The sequence below is a fragment of the Xiphophorus maculatus genome, chromosome 19 (assembly GCF_002775205.1).
Source record: "Xiphophorus maculatus strain JP 163 A chromosome 19, X_maculatus-5.0-male, whole genome shotgun sequence".
NCBI classification, from domain to species: Eukaryota; Metazoa; Chordata; class Actinopteri; order Cyprinodontiformes; family Poeciliidae; genus Xiphophorus; species Xiphophorus maculatus.
Window position 1 is genome coordinate 5424356 of NC_036461.1, and position 13855 is coordinate 5438210.

Sequence of the window (13855 nt, forward strand, 5' to 3'; positions counted from 1 at the left end):
TTAAAGCGTGCCTTTGAACGGAGAATGTTAAGGTGAGGTTGTTTTTTTTTTAATTTCAGCTGAGTTTTAATTTTAAACGATAAATATGCGACTTTTAAAATTAAAATCATGTCATTATAAGAGCCGCCATTATGTCGTGTCGCTTAGAGATTGTATTGTATCAGAAGCAGCGTTACAGAGCGGGTTAAATGCCATTTACTCTGTCAGTTTGTGTCGAGATAAACAGTAGCTAAACGTGTCCCCTTTCATCAGTTTTACAGCAGAAAAAAAATTATGTTCTATAATGAAAGCTATCCATTAAACCGTGAATAACATTTACTAACACGCTACGTCTTTATTTATATTTCAGCTTTATTAGACAATCAGGATACAGTTATCTTTGACAGAATCCAGAGTTTGTGTGCTAATCTTTTCTTATATGGGGCAATTAGATGCTTTGATCTCTTAATTCATATTATATATTTACCTTTGTGTGAATATGCGGGCTTTCACTTTGACTTGCTGCTGTTACACCTGAATATTTCTATAATAAAATTATAGATTGTAATTAAGAGTGTAGAGGAGACTGGGCCGGATTTTAACTCATTTAATGGGTAATAGAGCTTCCTGCAGAGCTTTTATATAACTGCACATTTGTTTACTGCAGAATGCATAATTTTATATTTTTACAATATCATAGAGTTTTGTGAGATGAAATTAACATTAAGAAGTTGTAGGATGTTTCCAAAAATACTTACAAATAAAAACTACACTGTAGAAAATACATCAAATACATGTTTGAATAATAAAAGAAAATAGCAATACAACATTGGTGCTCTGATCAGGTTGTGTATGATTTTAGTTTGACAAACAGGCATTTTTGTTTGGTTTGGTAATTGGACCCTTCAGGGCTGTGCGATAAATTGGTTTTACAGATTACATTAAATGGTTATTTTTGAATTTTATTTTTTTATATCAGAATTTTTTTTTCACCAATCCACAACTGGGGTTTTCATTGTTCATAATGGAAGGCGGCCATCTTGTTTGACAGCTGTGTTTTACAGCTTTTATTTATTTGGACTTGCTAAGATTATACACTTGAAATAATATAATAATAAACATTAAAATGGAGAATAAAGTAGTAATTTGATGACAACTGTTACTCAAAAATACCAAAGAAATTAAATTGAGGAATGTTGAGCATCTTGTGAAGTTATGGTTTGGTATCGGTTTTACAGATAAGGAAAGATTTCGTCTTTTAACTCATCAGCATCAGAAAATGATTGAAGAAAAGTCTGAGTCTATTTCTGAGAAAACAACACAGTCTGAGCAAACGTCAGAAGAAGCATCTTGTTTGCTTTTGTGTAGTTGTATTTTTAAAGTTTCACACATTTCATCTGATTTTTTTTCTCCATTTTTGCTTTGCACCTCAACAGATTCCTCTCCAGAACTTTTGAATCCGCTCAAACTCAAACAAAACTCGGTTCTGCTGCTGTTCTCCAGAGTTTCCTCTTTTCAGACTCGGTCAGTTCTGGGTTTGTCGGGCGGACCGTGATGGAGCCCAAACTGTACCGACCCCCTCCTGAGGTCCGGGGCATGACCTCTCTGGACAAAGACGCCTTCACACAGACCATCACAGTTCCAGCTCTGCAGGTACCAACAGGGGTCCTAAACAAAGTCGTGAAGAGCCTGAAGAAGTCCACTCTCCAGTGCCCAGGTGTGCATCGGGTGGTTCCAGTCAGCGAGGAGAGCAGCAGTTTCCGGTTGGTCCTTCTGGACCCCCAGAGGGTGTCGTCGGCGAGTTCGTTCAGTGAGGCTGAAGCGGAGGCACTCAGGTCGTTCGGCGTCTCTGATGAGCTGCGACAATACGACCTGAAGCTGACCTACGACAACCTGAAGACGGAGGAGGTGCTGGAGGCGGTGCTGCCTCAGGGACAGGATGTGACCTCAGCGTTCAGCCGAGTGGGACACATCGCCCACATGAACCTGAGAGACCACCAGCTGCCGTACAAGAACCTCATAGGTAGGACTGGAAAAATGATCACAATTACAAAAAGTGAGACCTGCATTTCATTTAAAGTTTTGGTGATTTGCATAAAGTTAGAAGAGCGAAACAAATCGAGTTTTACAAAGAGACGGGTTCATATGATTAAATTTTATATAACAGAATATGATTTATTGCGTATTCAGGTTGTACCTAAGTAACAAATTACTTTTGAAAATAAGTAAAGTAACTTTCTAATGGAAGTAATCAGTAATAGTAACTAATTACTATTTCCAAGTAACTAGACCAACTGAGCATGTCACAGTAACAAATTTAGCTGTACGATAAATTGTCCCATAAGTTATTGCGATAAACGATAATATTATTTTGAGACAATTTTTAAGTAACATATTAATGCAAGAACACATTCTCAAAGATCAATAAACTTTAAATTCTAATAAACATTTAACACTTGGAACTGAAAAACATTTTTAATACCCAAAAGAAATAAACAAAACAACAATAGGAATTGATTTTAGCTGCATCCGCTGTTACAAATAATCAAATGTTCACTGAAGAAATGCTATGTTTATGCATTTTAGGCAATACAATTTTTATTTTCTTATTTATTTGGATCTTTTAATGTATTTCTATCATAGTACAAATTTTTTTTAAAAATCTCTAGAATGTGACCATTTTTTATCTGATAAATAGATTGATTAATCGTCAGAATAATCAATAGAGTTGCAGCTTGTCATGCAACCCAATATAATTACCCACTCTTCAAAATAAAAAAGACAAGAGGACATATTAATTAACTGAGGTAGAGAAATAATTAGTGCTTAAAAGAACTAGAATCTGATTTTTCTAACTGAATTAACATGATTTCTAAATATTTCTGTGAAATTAACCTGCTGTGATAAAAATGTTAAAAATTTAAAACACTTTTTTAAGCCAATACATATGGATGTCTGCTGTATTTGGTTGACAAAGTTCAGATTTTCTGTTCTTTCTTCTGTAGGTCAAGTCATTATGGACAAAAACCCAGGAGTCACATGTGTGGTCAACAAGACGAACATGATCGACTCAACATACCGCAACTTCAAGATGGAGGTTCTGGCTGGCGAGGAAAACATGGTCGCCAAAGTATGCGCTGTTATTTTATATGGCTCACTCCCACATAGATCAATCAGCCTGACAGGTTTATGTTCAGTCCATTAATTTATCACCAATAATATCCCTTTGATTTAATTCTAACATGTTAAGAGCAACATATTTACAGAACTTCCGTCCATTCATTTTCTGTACACAATATTTCTGTAGAGGAGTCGGGAGGTGCTGGTGCCCATCTCCAGACGAGAGGTGGGGTCACCCTGGACAGGTCGCCCTGGACAGGTCGCCAGTCTGTCGCAGGGCAACACAGAAACAGACAGGACACACAACCACACCCACACACACACACACACACACACCTAGGGAGAATTTAGAGAGACCAATTAACCTGACATTCATGTTTTTGGACTGTGGGAGGAAGCCGGAGTACCCTGAGAGAACCCACCATGCACAGGGAGAACATGCAAACTCCATGCAGAAAGACCCCGGGCCGGGAATCGAACCCAGGAACTTCTTGCTGCAAGGCAACAGCTTTACCCACTGCTCCACTGTGCAGCCCATCAATCTAAACTTTCAACAAAAAATTTTTTTATCAGAAATTGGATCTGGTATGAAAAAAAAATCAAAGATAAATTTTTATGCCTTGTCACCCAGCCTTACTTTATTCCCTTAAATATGCAGTACGTTTTATAAAAAGTTTTTTTTTTTTACATATTTGTTGAAATTGTCACCATGTTTTGAAAGTATGTCACAGAAAATCTGTGAGCAAAAATTAAGCTCCTGTCTTCTCCCAGTGCAAACTAGAAACTCATCAGAACCAGGAGGTGGGTCTTAGCGCTGTTGATCACAATCTTGTGTGGCGCGACTCATCCCACCTCCTCCTCCCCCTTTGGTTCTCTGCTACACTGCAGCGAGTTAGTAAATGCTAACTAGTGCTAAGGCTAGTTAGCATGGCTAGCGACGACGGCAGACAAAAGATTTTCCTGTAACAATAAGTTGTTTAGCATATTTAGCAGCGAGTACATGAGGTTGTTTGACAGCACTAAGACCCACCTCCTGGCTCTGATTGGTTGTTTTTGGTGGTGCGTTTCTTAGGATGGCAGTGTTATGGTCTGGCTCTAGTACCATAACAAATGAAAGGGAAGCAACGCGTGGGATAACTTAAAATAGGATTTATTTAACAAAAGTCATAACTGGTTGGAGAGGAAAGGGAGAAAAGAGGAGAGGTTGACAGACCAAGAGAAAAAGGGCTGTCCTGGTGAGAAAAAGGTGGTGCATTTTAAGCTGATCTGATGTCATTCATGGAGACACTGGCCAGCTGCCTCCACTTCCAATCAGAAGATCTGGAGCAGGGATGCTAAACCCCAAAGGAATAGCCTTGGGCCGTAACACCCCCCCTCTTCAAAACAGGGTCCCCACCGGAACCCTGGGCAACCTATGTATCAACATCTGAAGAGAAAGAAAAAAACAAGTTTAAATACACTCACATCATTTCAGACAAGCTGAGACGGAACAAAAAACAAAACTTAAATCCTTTTAAAACCCATCCCCAAGTCAACAACTGGTACCATGAAGTGACTCAGACAGGTAAGAGGAAAAAATAAATAAATTACTGACTTTGTGCTCTTGACAAAGCATCTGCGATGACATTATCCTTTCCCTTGATATGACGAATATCTAAAGAAAATGACTGCAGAAACAACGACCATCTCACAAGTCTCTGATTTGGGCACCGAAAAGAATTCAAAAAGGTCAGAGGATTATGATCTGTGAAGACAGTTAAAGGACCTGAACCCACATAAACCTCAAAATGTTGTAATGACCAAATAAGAGCAAGGGTCTCTTTTTCTATGACTGAATAATTCAGTTGATGTCTATTAAACTTCCTAGAAAAAAAACTCACAGGTCTCTCAATTGAAAAGACATCCATTTGCAAAAGGACTCCCCCTGCACCAACATGACTGGCATCAACCTGTAGTTTAAAAGACTTATTCATATCCGGAGCCAACAAGACAGGAGAATCACATAGCATCCTCTTCACATCTTCAAAAGCCTGCTGACAGACAGAGGACCAGATGTATTTCACATTACTTTTCAAAAGATCTGTCAGAGGTGCAACCACAGTTGAAAAGTTTCTGCAGAAGGCTCTATAATACCCAACTAAACCCAAGAATTTCATGAGTTCCTTTTTAGTAGTTGGTGGGGGATACTTTTCAATCGCTTCCACCTTTGCTTTAACTGGACATACTTTACCTTGACCCACTTGATGACCAAGATAAATGACAGTTGCTCGAGCAAACTCACATTTGGCTAGATTCACTGTAAGACGTGCATCCACCAAACGGTCAAACAAAGTTGTGAGTTGTTCCAGGTGAGAAGACCAACTATTAGAATAGACAACAATGTCATCCAAATACACAGAACAACCTTCTAAACACCCAACAACTTTATTCATCAAGCGCTGAAAAGTCGCCGGCGCATTCTTCAAACCAAAAGGCATAACATTGTAGGAGTACAAACCAGTAGGTGTAATAAAGGCAGCGATTTCCTGTGCCCTTTTAGTTAAAGGGACCTGCCAATAACCTTTTAACAGGTCTATCTTACTAATGAACTTAGCATTACCAATCTGGTCAATACAGTCATCCATACGAGGTAGTGGGTATGAATCAGTTTTGGTTATGCTATTGACTTTTCTGAAATCGGAACAAAACCTATAGGTTTTGTCTGATTTTGGAACTAGCAAGCAAGGTGAAGACCAGCTTGAACATGATGCTTGAGCGATCCCATTTTTTAACATGTAGTCAATCTCAGCATCCAGATATTTGCGTTTTTCAGGGCTAACCCTGTAAAACTGCTGTTTTATAGGTTGTGCATCACCCACCTCAATATCATGCTCAATCAAATGTGTGCAGGATGGAATATCTGCAAACAAATCAGAGTAAGATTTTATCAACTGAACTAACTCAAACCATTGAGTCTCTGGTAAATAATTCAGCATAGTGTCCAAGTTCTTCAGTACTTCAGAATTTATAAGTCGACCAGTTAGCATGGCTGAATCTGGAACAGGCAACCCATCGCCATTCCATTCACCTCCAGCAGATGTCACCATTTCACTAATGCACACAGGGTGAATGTCATCCACCAATACAGTGTTATCACGAACATGGTAAGGTTTTAAGAGGTTTACATGAACCGTCTGCTGTTTCTTCCGTCTTTCTGGAGTTGCAATGAGATAGTTTTGATCGGAAAGCTGTTTCAAAACTGTGTGTGGGCCAGAAAACTTGGCCTGAAATGGTGAAGTCACAACAGGAAGTAAAGCCAGTACTTGATCACCTGAAAGAAAAACACGATGTTCAGCTTTCTTATCATACAAACACTTCATTTTTTCCTGTGCAGATGATAGTTTCCTATTTGCCAACTGCGTTGCAGTAAAGAGTCTCTGCCTAAACCCATTAACATAATGCAACAAGTTTTGTGGTGGTTCAGCATCCTTCCACTCATCTCGCAAAACTGTTAACGGACCACGCACAGTATGACCGAATACTAATTCATTAGGGCTAAAGCCCGTACTTTCTTGTGTTACTTCTCTCGCTGCAAGTAACAACCAAGGCAGACCATCCTCCCAATCAGCCTTCATCTGAACACAGTAAGCACGGAGTAAAGATTTTAATGTCTGATGAAATCGCTCCAGTGCCCCTTGGCTCTGTGCGTGATACGCTGTAGATTGATTATGCTGAATGTGTAGCTGCTTCAAAACCTGTGCAAACAAATGAGAGGAGAAATTAGATCCTTGGTCACTCTGAATGACTTTAGGTATTCCAAAAATACCAATAAATTGCCCAAGCGCTCGCACCACAGACTTTGCAGTAAGTGTGTGCAATGGATATGCTGCTGGATACCTGGTACTTTGGCACATAACTGTCAAAAGATACTTAGTACCTAAACGTGAAGGTGGAAGAGGACCCACACAATCAATTATTAAGTGCTCAAATGGTTTACCAATAGTCGGAATAGGATACAGTGGTGCCCGGTGTATGACTTGATTGGGTTTACCAGTCAACTGACAGGTGTGACAGGTTTTAATATATGAAGCAATATCTTTTTTCAGCCGTGGCCAAAAAAAATTTCTTAAAATGCGGTCATAGGTTTTCCTAACTCCCATGTGTCCGGACTCATCATGGGATACCTGCAAAACCAAGTCACGCAATTTCAAAGGCACCACAACCTGATAAACTGGCTGCCCAATAACATCATCACCACATGGCATCCACTTCCTTAACAGTACCTTGTTCTCAACAAAGTATCCATGAGCATGGTTCTGCATCTCCTCAGCAGGTAATGCAGACTGAAACAAGTGCTGTATTGTGGGGTCAGATCTTTGCTCCTGCCCCAGATCATTCTGTGAAATAGACAAAGGAATGTTAGACCAACAAAAAGAGGACGTCTGTGTATCTTTTCCAAAGCTTTCATCCTGATGCACAGCACTGGATGCTTTCATTGCTCGTGTCACAGCACATGCTTGGAAAACTTCTGGGTGTGATTTTTCATTTTCGTCAGGACCACTGCTGACCAAAGGTATTGAAACAATAACTGGAGATTCTGGTTGATCAGGCCAGACTTTCCCTCCAGCTATATGGTTCCCCAGTATAACTGTGACACCAACCACAGGTAGTGCAGGTCTAACACCCATCCTTACTTCTCCTTCAAACAACTCTGAATGAAGCACAAGCTTATGTACTGGAACACAAAACACAGACATGCCCATACCCAACACAGGTATCGATAATCCAGTGTCAGACTCATCTGAAAAAGACAACACTGATGCCAGAATGAAAGAATCATATGCACCAGTATCTCTTAAAATGGTAACTGGCACCCTGACATCACTCCCAATTAAAGAAACTTCTCCTTCCATAAGAAATGGTTTGTAAGAACTCAAATCAGGTTTTCCGGCAAATGGCACTTCAGTCATTTTGTTAGAAACATTTAAAACTGATGCAGCAAGTGCTGCTGGTTTAACCTGATTTCCATTTTTATTTCTAGATTTCAACAAAGCACAGTCTTTCTTCCAATGACCCTTTCTGTGACAATAATTACAAATTTTGTCCAGATCACGGTTACTGTGGTTTGAAAAAAAACCTCCAGAACGTGTTGAACGCCAGTTTGGAGCACTCATCCCATCTGTGTACTCTCCACCAGTATCTTTATGCGTCAAGACAAAATCATCAGCCAAAACTGCAGCTTCTGATACAGTTTTTACCTTCTGTTCATTAATGTACACTGCAATGCATTGAGAAACAGAGTTCTTAAATTGTTCAAGAACCATTAAATTACAGAGGTCACCAAGTGTTCTAACCTCAGAGGAAGTGCACCAACGATTGAAATGAATCTCCAAATCCCTTGCAAACTCTACATAAGTTTTGTCACCTTTTTTCCAGTTTCTAAACTTCTGCCTGTATGCTTCAGGGACTAATTCATACGCTTTCAGTATTGTAGCTTTAACCTTGGCATAATCCTGGCCATCAGCTAAACTCAACATAGAAAAAGCTTCCTGAGCACGACCAACCAAAACACACTGAAGCAAAACTATGCGGTCTGAATCAGACCAGTCTCTTGTCTCTGCAACCCTTTCAAACAAAGTGAAAAAAGTTTCGACATCCTTTTCACTAAACTTAGGCACCAAACGCAAGTCACTTAAAATGTCAGAGGCCTTACATTTTGAGTCCATAACACAAGATTCCGCAAACAATTTGCCGTCTTTCATCAGATTTAATTTCTCACTTTCTAAATGTATTCTTGCCAATTCAGTTTCCTGTCTTAGTTTTTCCAAAGCAAGAACCTTATCCAAATCCGCCTGCTGTCGTAAAGTCTCCAAAGCCAACTCCTTTTCCTTCTCCAGTTGCATTCTTAACCTTAACATCTCTTTTTGTTGTTCAAAATCCAAAAATTTAGGCTTTACAACCTCTAAATCCAAATCTTCAGGCATTGAAGGCAAAGACAAAACGCCCATTTCAATTAAGTTTTCCCTTAAAATTGCTTTAACATTTTCTTTCAACCGTTTATCACCAACACTTATTTTAAAGTGCTCAGCAATTTTTACCAATTGTTCTCTAGAACACAGGTCCAGAAATTCTGCTGATGGATTTTTATTAAAATCTTTAACAGACATAATTAAATTCTTAATCAGAAAACAACGTTTCAAAATTTAAAGTAAATTGCTGACAATTTGTGCAACACAAAACAACCAACCTGAACCTCCCCTCTAACTGCCTATCAGACACTAACTAGCTCAACCCTAGTCTTCAGAGATCAGGGACGGTGGGTACTTATGCACTAAATACCAGTAGAGTGAAAAAAGCGACCAGAAAACTGGCAACCTTCTCAACACTACGGCTGTGCCCCCGAGACAATTGCTCTAACCATATGATCTCACACTACTATTTTGAGCACATGAATCCCAAAGGGGAAACACGATGAGGCCTAAAGGAGAACCAGTTCAGATCAGTCATACTTAATTGCACAAACCAGTCAACAATCACACTTACCATTAGAGTCGTCAGAAGAAATGAAAGCAAACTACTTACCCCAAACCAGAAAAAAGAAGAGAAAAAAAAACATTTCTCTAAAAATAACTCAAGATTCCCACACTAACTTCCCAAAAAGCTTACTAACTGAAAAAACTGTCACGCCAAACTATAACATAAATTTGAACGAGCCCCCAATTTGTTATGGTCTGGCTCTAGTACCATAACAAATGAAAGGGAAGCAACGCGTGGGATAACTTAAAATAGGATTTATTTAACAAAAGTCATAACTGGTTGGAGAGGAAAGGGAGAAAAGAGGAGAGGTTGACAGACCAAGAGAAAAAGGGCTGTCCTGGTGAGAAAAAGGTGGTGCATTTTAAGCTGATCTGATGTCATTCATGGAGACACTGGCCAGCTGCCTCCACTTCCAATCAGAAGATCTGGAGCAGGGATGCTAAACCCCAAAGGAATAGCCTTGGGCCGTAACAGCAGTAGTAGCTCAGAAAGAAGGTAGAGGAGATTCATTCTTTCAGATTATCTATCTCATATTAAACTGTCACAACATGCTGACAGTTTCAACAAATATGTAAAAAAACATATTTTATAAAACTACATACAACTGCAGCTTTGATAAATGGAATAATGATGTAAACAATTAGAAAATAACTGCATTCTGTCTTTACTGCTCCAACTACCTACAATAACTCTCTGAATAATCTGAATTAATATTTAATTTCTATATTTTTGAAGTTTTGTATCTTACTGTTGCGCCTCATCTTCTGTCCTTGCAGGTGAAAGAAAACGGCGTGACTTATGAGTTTGACTTTTCTCGCGTCTACTGGAACCCCCGGCTGAGCACAGAGCACCAAAGAGTGGTGCAGCTGGTTAAACGTGGCGACGTCGTGTTCGACGTCTTCGCCGGGGTCGGACCCTTCGCCATCCCGGCCGCCCGCCTCGGCGCCAAAGTTCTGGCCAACGATCTCAACCCGGAGTCGTACAGATGGCTGCAACACAACTGCAAACTCAACAAGGTGGAGAGCAAAGTCCAAACCTTCAATCTGGACGGCAGAGACTTCATTCGCGGGCCTCTGAGGCGGGAGCTGCCCGCTCTGCTGAAGGGGGAATCTGCGGTCCATGTGGTCATGAACCTGCCTGCGCTGGCGCTGGAGTTTCTGGACGCTTTCCGGGGCCTCCTGCAGCCAGAGCCGATATGCGACCAGAACCTTCCCACAGTGCACTGCTACGGTTTCTCTAAGCATGACGATCCGGAGGCGGACGTGGTGCAGAGGGCGTCCCGCAGCCTCGGGTTCCCTCTGGAGAACAAGTGCTCCGTGCATTTTGTGCGTAACGTGGCACCAAACAAGGATATGATGTGTGTGAGGTTCGCTGTCCCTAAAGACGTTCTTTACTGCAGCGGCGAAACCAAAACAGGTGAGAAACAAACCTGAACACAAAACATACTGACTGTGCTTATTAACAGTATCCACTTCTTTGGATGTTTTACTCTTTTGATTGCTTTTACAAATCAATCATGATAAAACTACTTTTTTTTTTTTACAAAATAGTACAACACATACCTTTTAAAAGTGACCTGTTATGCTTCTTTGAATAAATTTATGCACTATATGATTCCTGTAGCCAGGAATAATTTTTCTGCCTACAGGAAAAGTCTTATTTTCCTGCAGCCATTTAAAATGAATGACATGTTCTGTTGTCTTTCCCATTTTATAGATAGTTGGATCATTAACTTTTGATTAAACCAGTATAGAAATTGTGTAGTTCTTCAGCTGTGTGTTACATTTTGCATCAGTTTAGTTAAAAAATGTTTTTTCTTCTACTCTTTTGTGTTTGGATGACTAAGGAAGCTGCTGTTTTGAGCTTCCAGTTATAAAGATGTTTTTAAAAAGCATTCACTCTTTTATAGCTGTCTCTTAATAGATTAAAATGTGGATTTTTGTATTATCTGTGTTCACAGAATCATCTGAGGAACCGGCCCCAAAGAAACCAAAGTGTGAAGACGCTCCAGATTTAACATGATTCCACATCAGATTGTTTTTTTTTTTTTAGGACTTTAAGTAAAATTTTTCAAACAATATTTTAGTTTTATGCCCTTAAATTGATTTTTTTTCTTTTTATGAGAAATGTACATGATTACATTTGAGTTTTAAATAAACCCACAAAATGGAAAAAAAAGTTTTTCTTATTTTATTTAAAAATAACATTATTGGAAAACAAAAAAATCTATACAAATCTTTATGAAAAGCGGATCAACGTTGACGTCACAGTGATGGTAAAGTCGTATTTGTCCATTCATCCATTGACAGAAAACAGGCCACTGAAGGCGTCCTGCATGGCGCGGTAACACGCCAGAGCTGAGGTGTATCCTCCCGCCGTGTCCTGCGGCATGGCGGCCCGGACGTGGTTCAGATACCTGACAAGGCAAGAAAGGCGTTACTCAGTACCAGCAGCAGCGACATAGTTTAAAACTTTCCCTACTGACAAAATGGTATTTGACACTTTTGGACCCCTTAAAGTCACTAAAACCAGTAACAGTTGAGGAATTCGCACCTAAAGGTTTCACCAATATGCCATCAAAGTCTGTGTAGTTACCACAAACTCAGCTGATCTGAAAACTTACCCACAGTAACTTCTCAAAGTATCTGGAAATCAACCCTGAACCTTAAAGTACAAGTTCTGTTGGCATTAGCCAACTCTCTCGCTCTCTGGTTACCTAGCAACTCACTGTTCTATGGTTACCTAGCAACAACTTGCTGAGTAACTTGCGCAGCAGTTACAACTGCTTAAAAAAGCAATGGTGTGGAAAGGTCGTGACACTGGTTTGGTAGTATTTCTGATATTTTAAACAAAAAAACTAATCAATAATAATCGATAGACTGATATGAAACGCTTATATTTTTCAGTCATATTGTTGGTATAATTTAAAAATAAAACCCGATTTCTTCCATACCAGATCAAAATTAACAATTTTAATCACATTTTTTCTAACTTGTTTTCTCTAAAAAATAAAATATTTTCAAAAGGTGGCTTTTATTTTAATAATTCCTTCTGTGAGAATTGTGTAATTACATAAACTATAGCTACATTAGTGAAATAAAGACATTTTAACAGAAGAACATCTTCAAATTAAGAAAAAAATCATTTTAATGAGAAAAAGGCTTCTGGATAAAGATTTGTTTGTGATCAGCTCAGTCATTTCAAAGTCCTGCTACTGACAATAATATGATCAATGCAAATAAGTATTCAAATATAAATCAGGAATTAGAGGCATGGATGCAGAATGGACAAACTAAAAAGAAAAGGAGAAATAAAAAAGGAATGAGGGAAAAAAACAGCATTGCTGCGTTCAGATTTGAAACTGTTTAACATAAATCATTAAGATGAAGGTTTGACTCAAATCCGAGGGATAAATATCCGGCACACAGACAGATTCATCAATAAATTATGAGATTGACTACTTAGAAATCTGTACTCTATCATCTGCTACATCTTTCGTTTTCTCAGTGCCGACAGACACAACCAGCTTTCTTCAAACAGCCGAGAAACAGATGAGCTGTTGATAATCTCCACATCATGTTCCTGGGTTACAGCTGCCTCAGCTACGTCTAATCCTCTGTCTGCACAATCTTTTTACAACAAAGCTGGAAAAGTAACATCCTAAAGCAACTCAGACAACATGTCGGCTTTCTCCCTAATGCTGCCCCCCTGTCCGATCCCCCTGTCTGGCGTTTCTCTGGCAGACAGCTCCGAAGCCCTCACACGAGGCTGGCTTTGCGGCCCCCGGTTCCTGTGAGCTGAGGAAACTTCAAAGTAATGCGAGGATGAGGAGCGCAGACGGCACTCTGGTTCCTGGACCCATTCAAGCTGCTTTACAGAGTAACCCAACGCCTGGAGGATATCAGAGAGCGACGGAGTGGAGGTGTGTGTGGGGCAGGAGAGGCATTATGCAAGTTAATTGGCTGTTAGGCCCCCCACGCCACCAGGGGGCCCCCAAGAGCATATATAGACCTCGTGCAGCAAGATCCCGCCCCCATCGCCATGCTGGAGGGCAGAAAGCTGCTCCTTTAGCTTTAGCTGTTAAGTTATCATTATAATGTGCTAAATGTTGCCCTACCCTATGACAACTAGATAACAAGGTTAGTAAAAAGTTTTAATTAAGAAAAAAAATAGCGAGGGAGAGGGAAGTATTTCTGTTATTCTATTATTCAGAAAAACTCAGCCCTTTCTGCCTGACTTA

At 39.7% G+C, this 13855-nt stretch overlaps 2 protein-coding genes across 3 annotated transcripts in view; one reads left to right on the forward strand and one right to left on the reverse strand.

The window, feature by feature from the left end:
• Window position 1: 1 nt before the first annotated feature.
• On the forward strand, window positions 2–11709 carry trmt5 (tRNA methyltransferase 5). The gene is made up of 5 exons (XM_005801132.3): window positions 2–32; window positions 1416–2002; window positions 2985–3109; window positions 10392–11031; window positions 11576–11709. Exons 1-5 carry the CDS (start codon window positions 25–27, stop codon window positions 11635–11637), a joined length of 1422 nt encoding a protein of 473 aa, XP_005801189.2. The 5' UTR covers window positions 2–24; the 3' UTR covers window positions 11638–11709.
• Window positions 11710–11791: 82 nt separating this feature from the next.
• mnat1 (MNAT1, CDK activating kinase assembly factor) overlaps window positions 11792–13855 on the reverse strand; it is a 59244-nt gene continuing 57180 nt past the window's right edge. For both annotated transcript variants that reach the window (XM_023353170.1, XM_005801098.3), the window contains exon 8: window positions 11792–12031. In XM_023353170.1, coding sequence (XP_023208938.1) covers window positions 11911–12031 — 121 coding nt within the window. In that variant the 3' untranslated portion in view covers window positions 11792–11910. The remainder of the gene's footprint in view (window positions 12032–13855) is intronic.

Excerpts from the sequence above, each read along its gene's own strand:
- trmt5 (XM_005801132.3), top strand. Across the intron at positions 2,003-2,984 it reads GCCGTACAAGAACCTCATAG|GTCAAGTCATTATGGACAAA; the intron begins GTAGGACTGGAA and ends TTTCTTCTGTAG. Across the intron at positions 11,032-11,575 it reads CAGCGGCGAAACCAAAACAG|AATCATCTGAGGAACCGGCC; the intron begins GTGAGAAACAAA and ends CTGTGTTCACAG.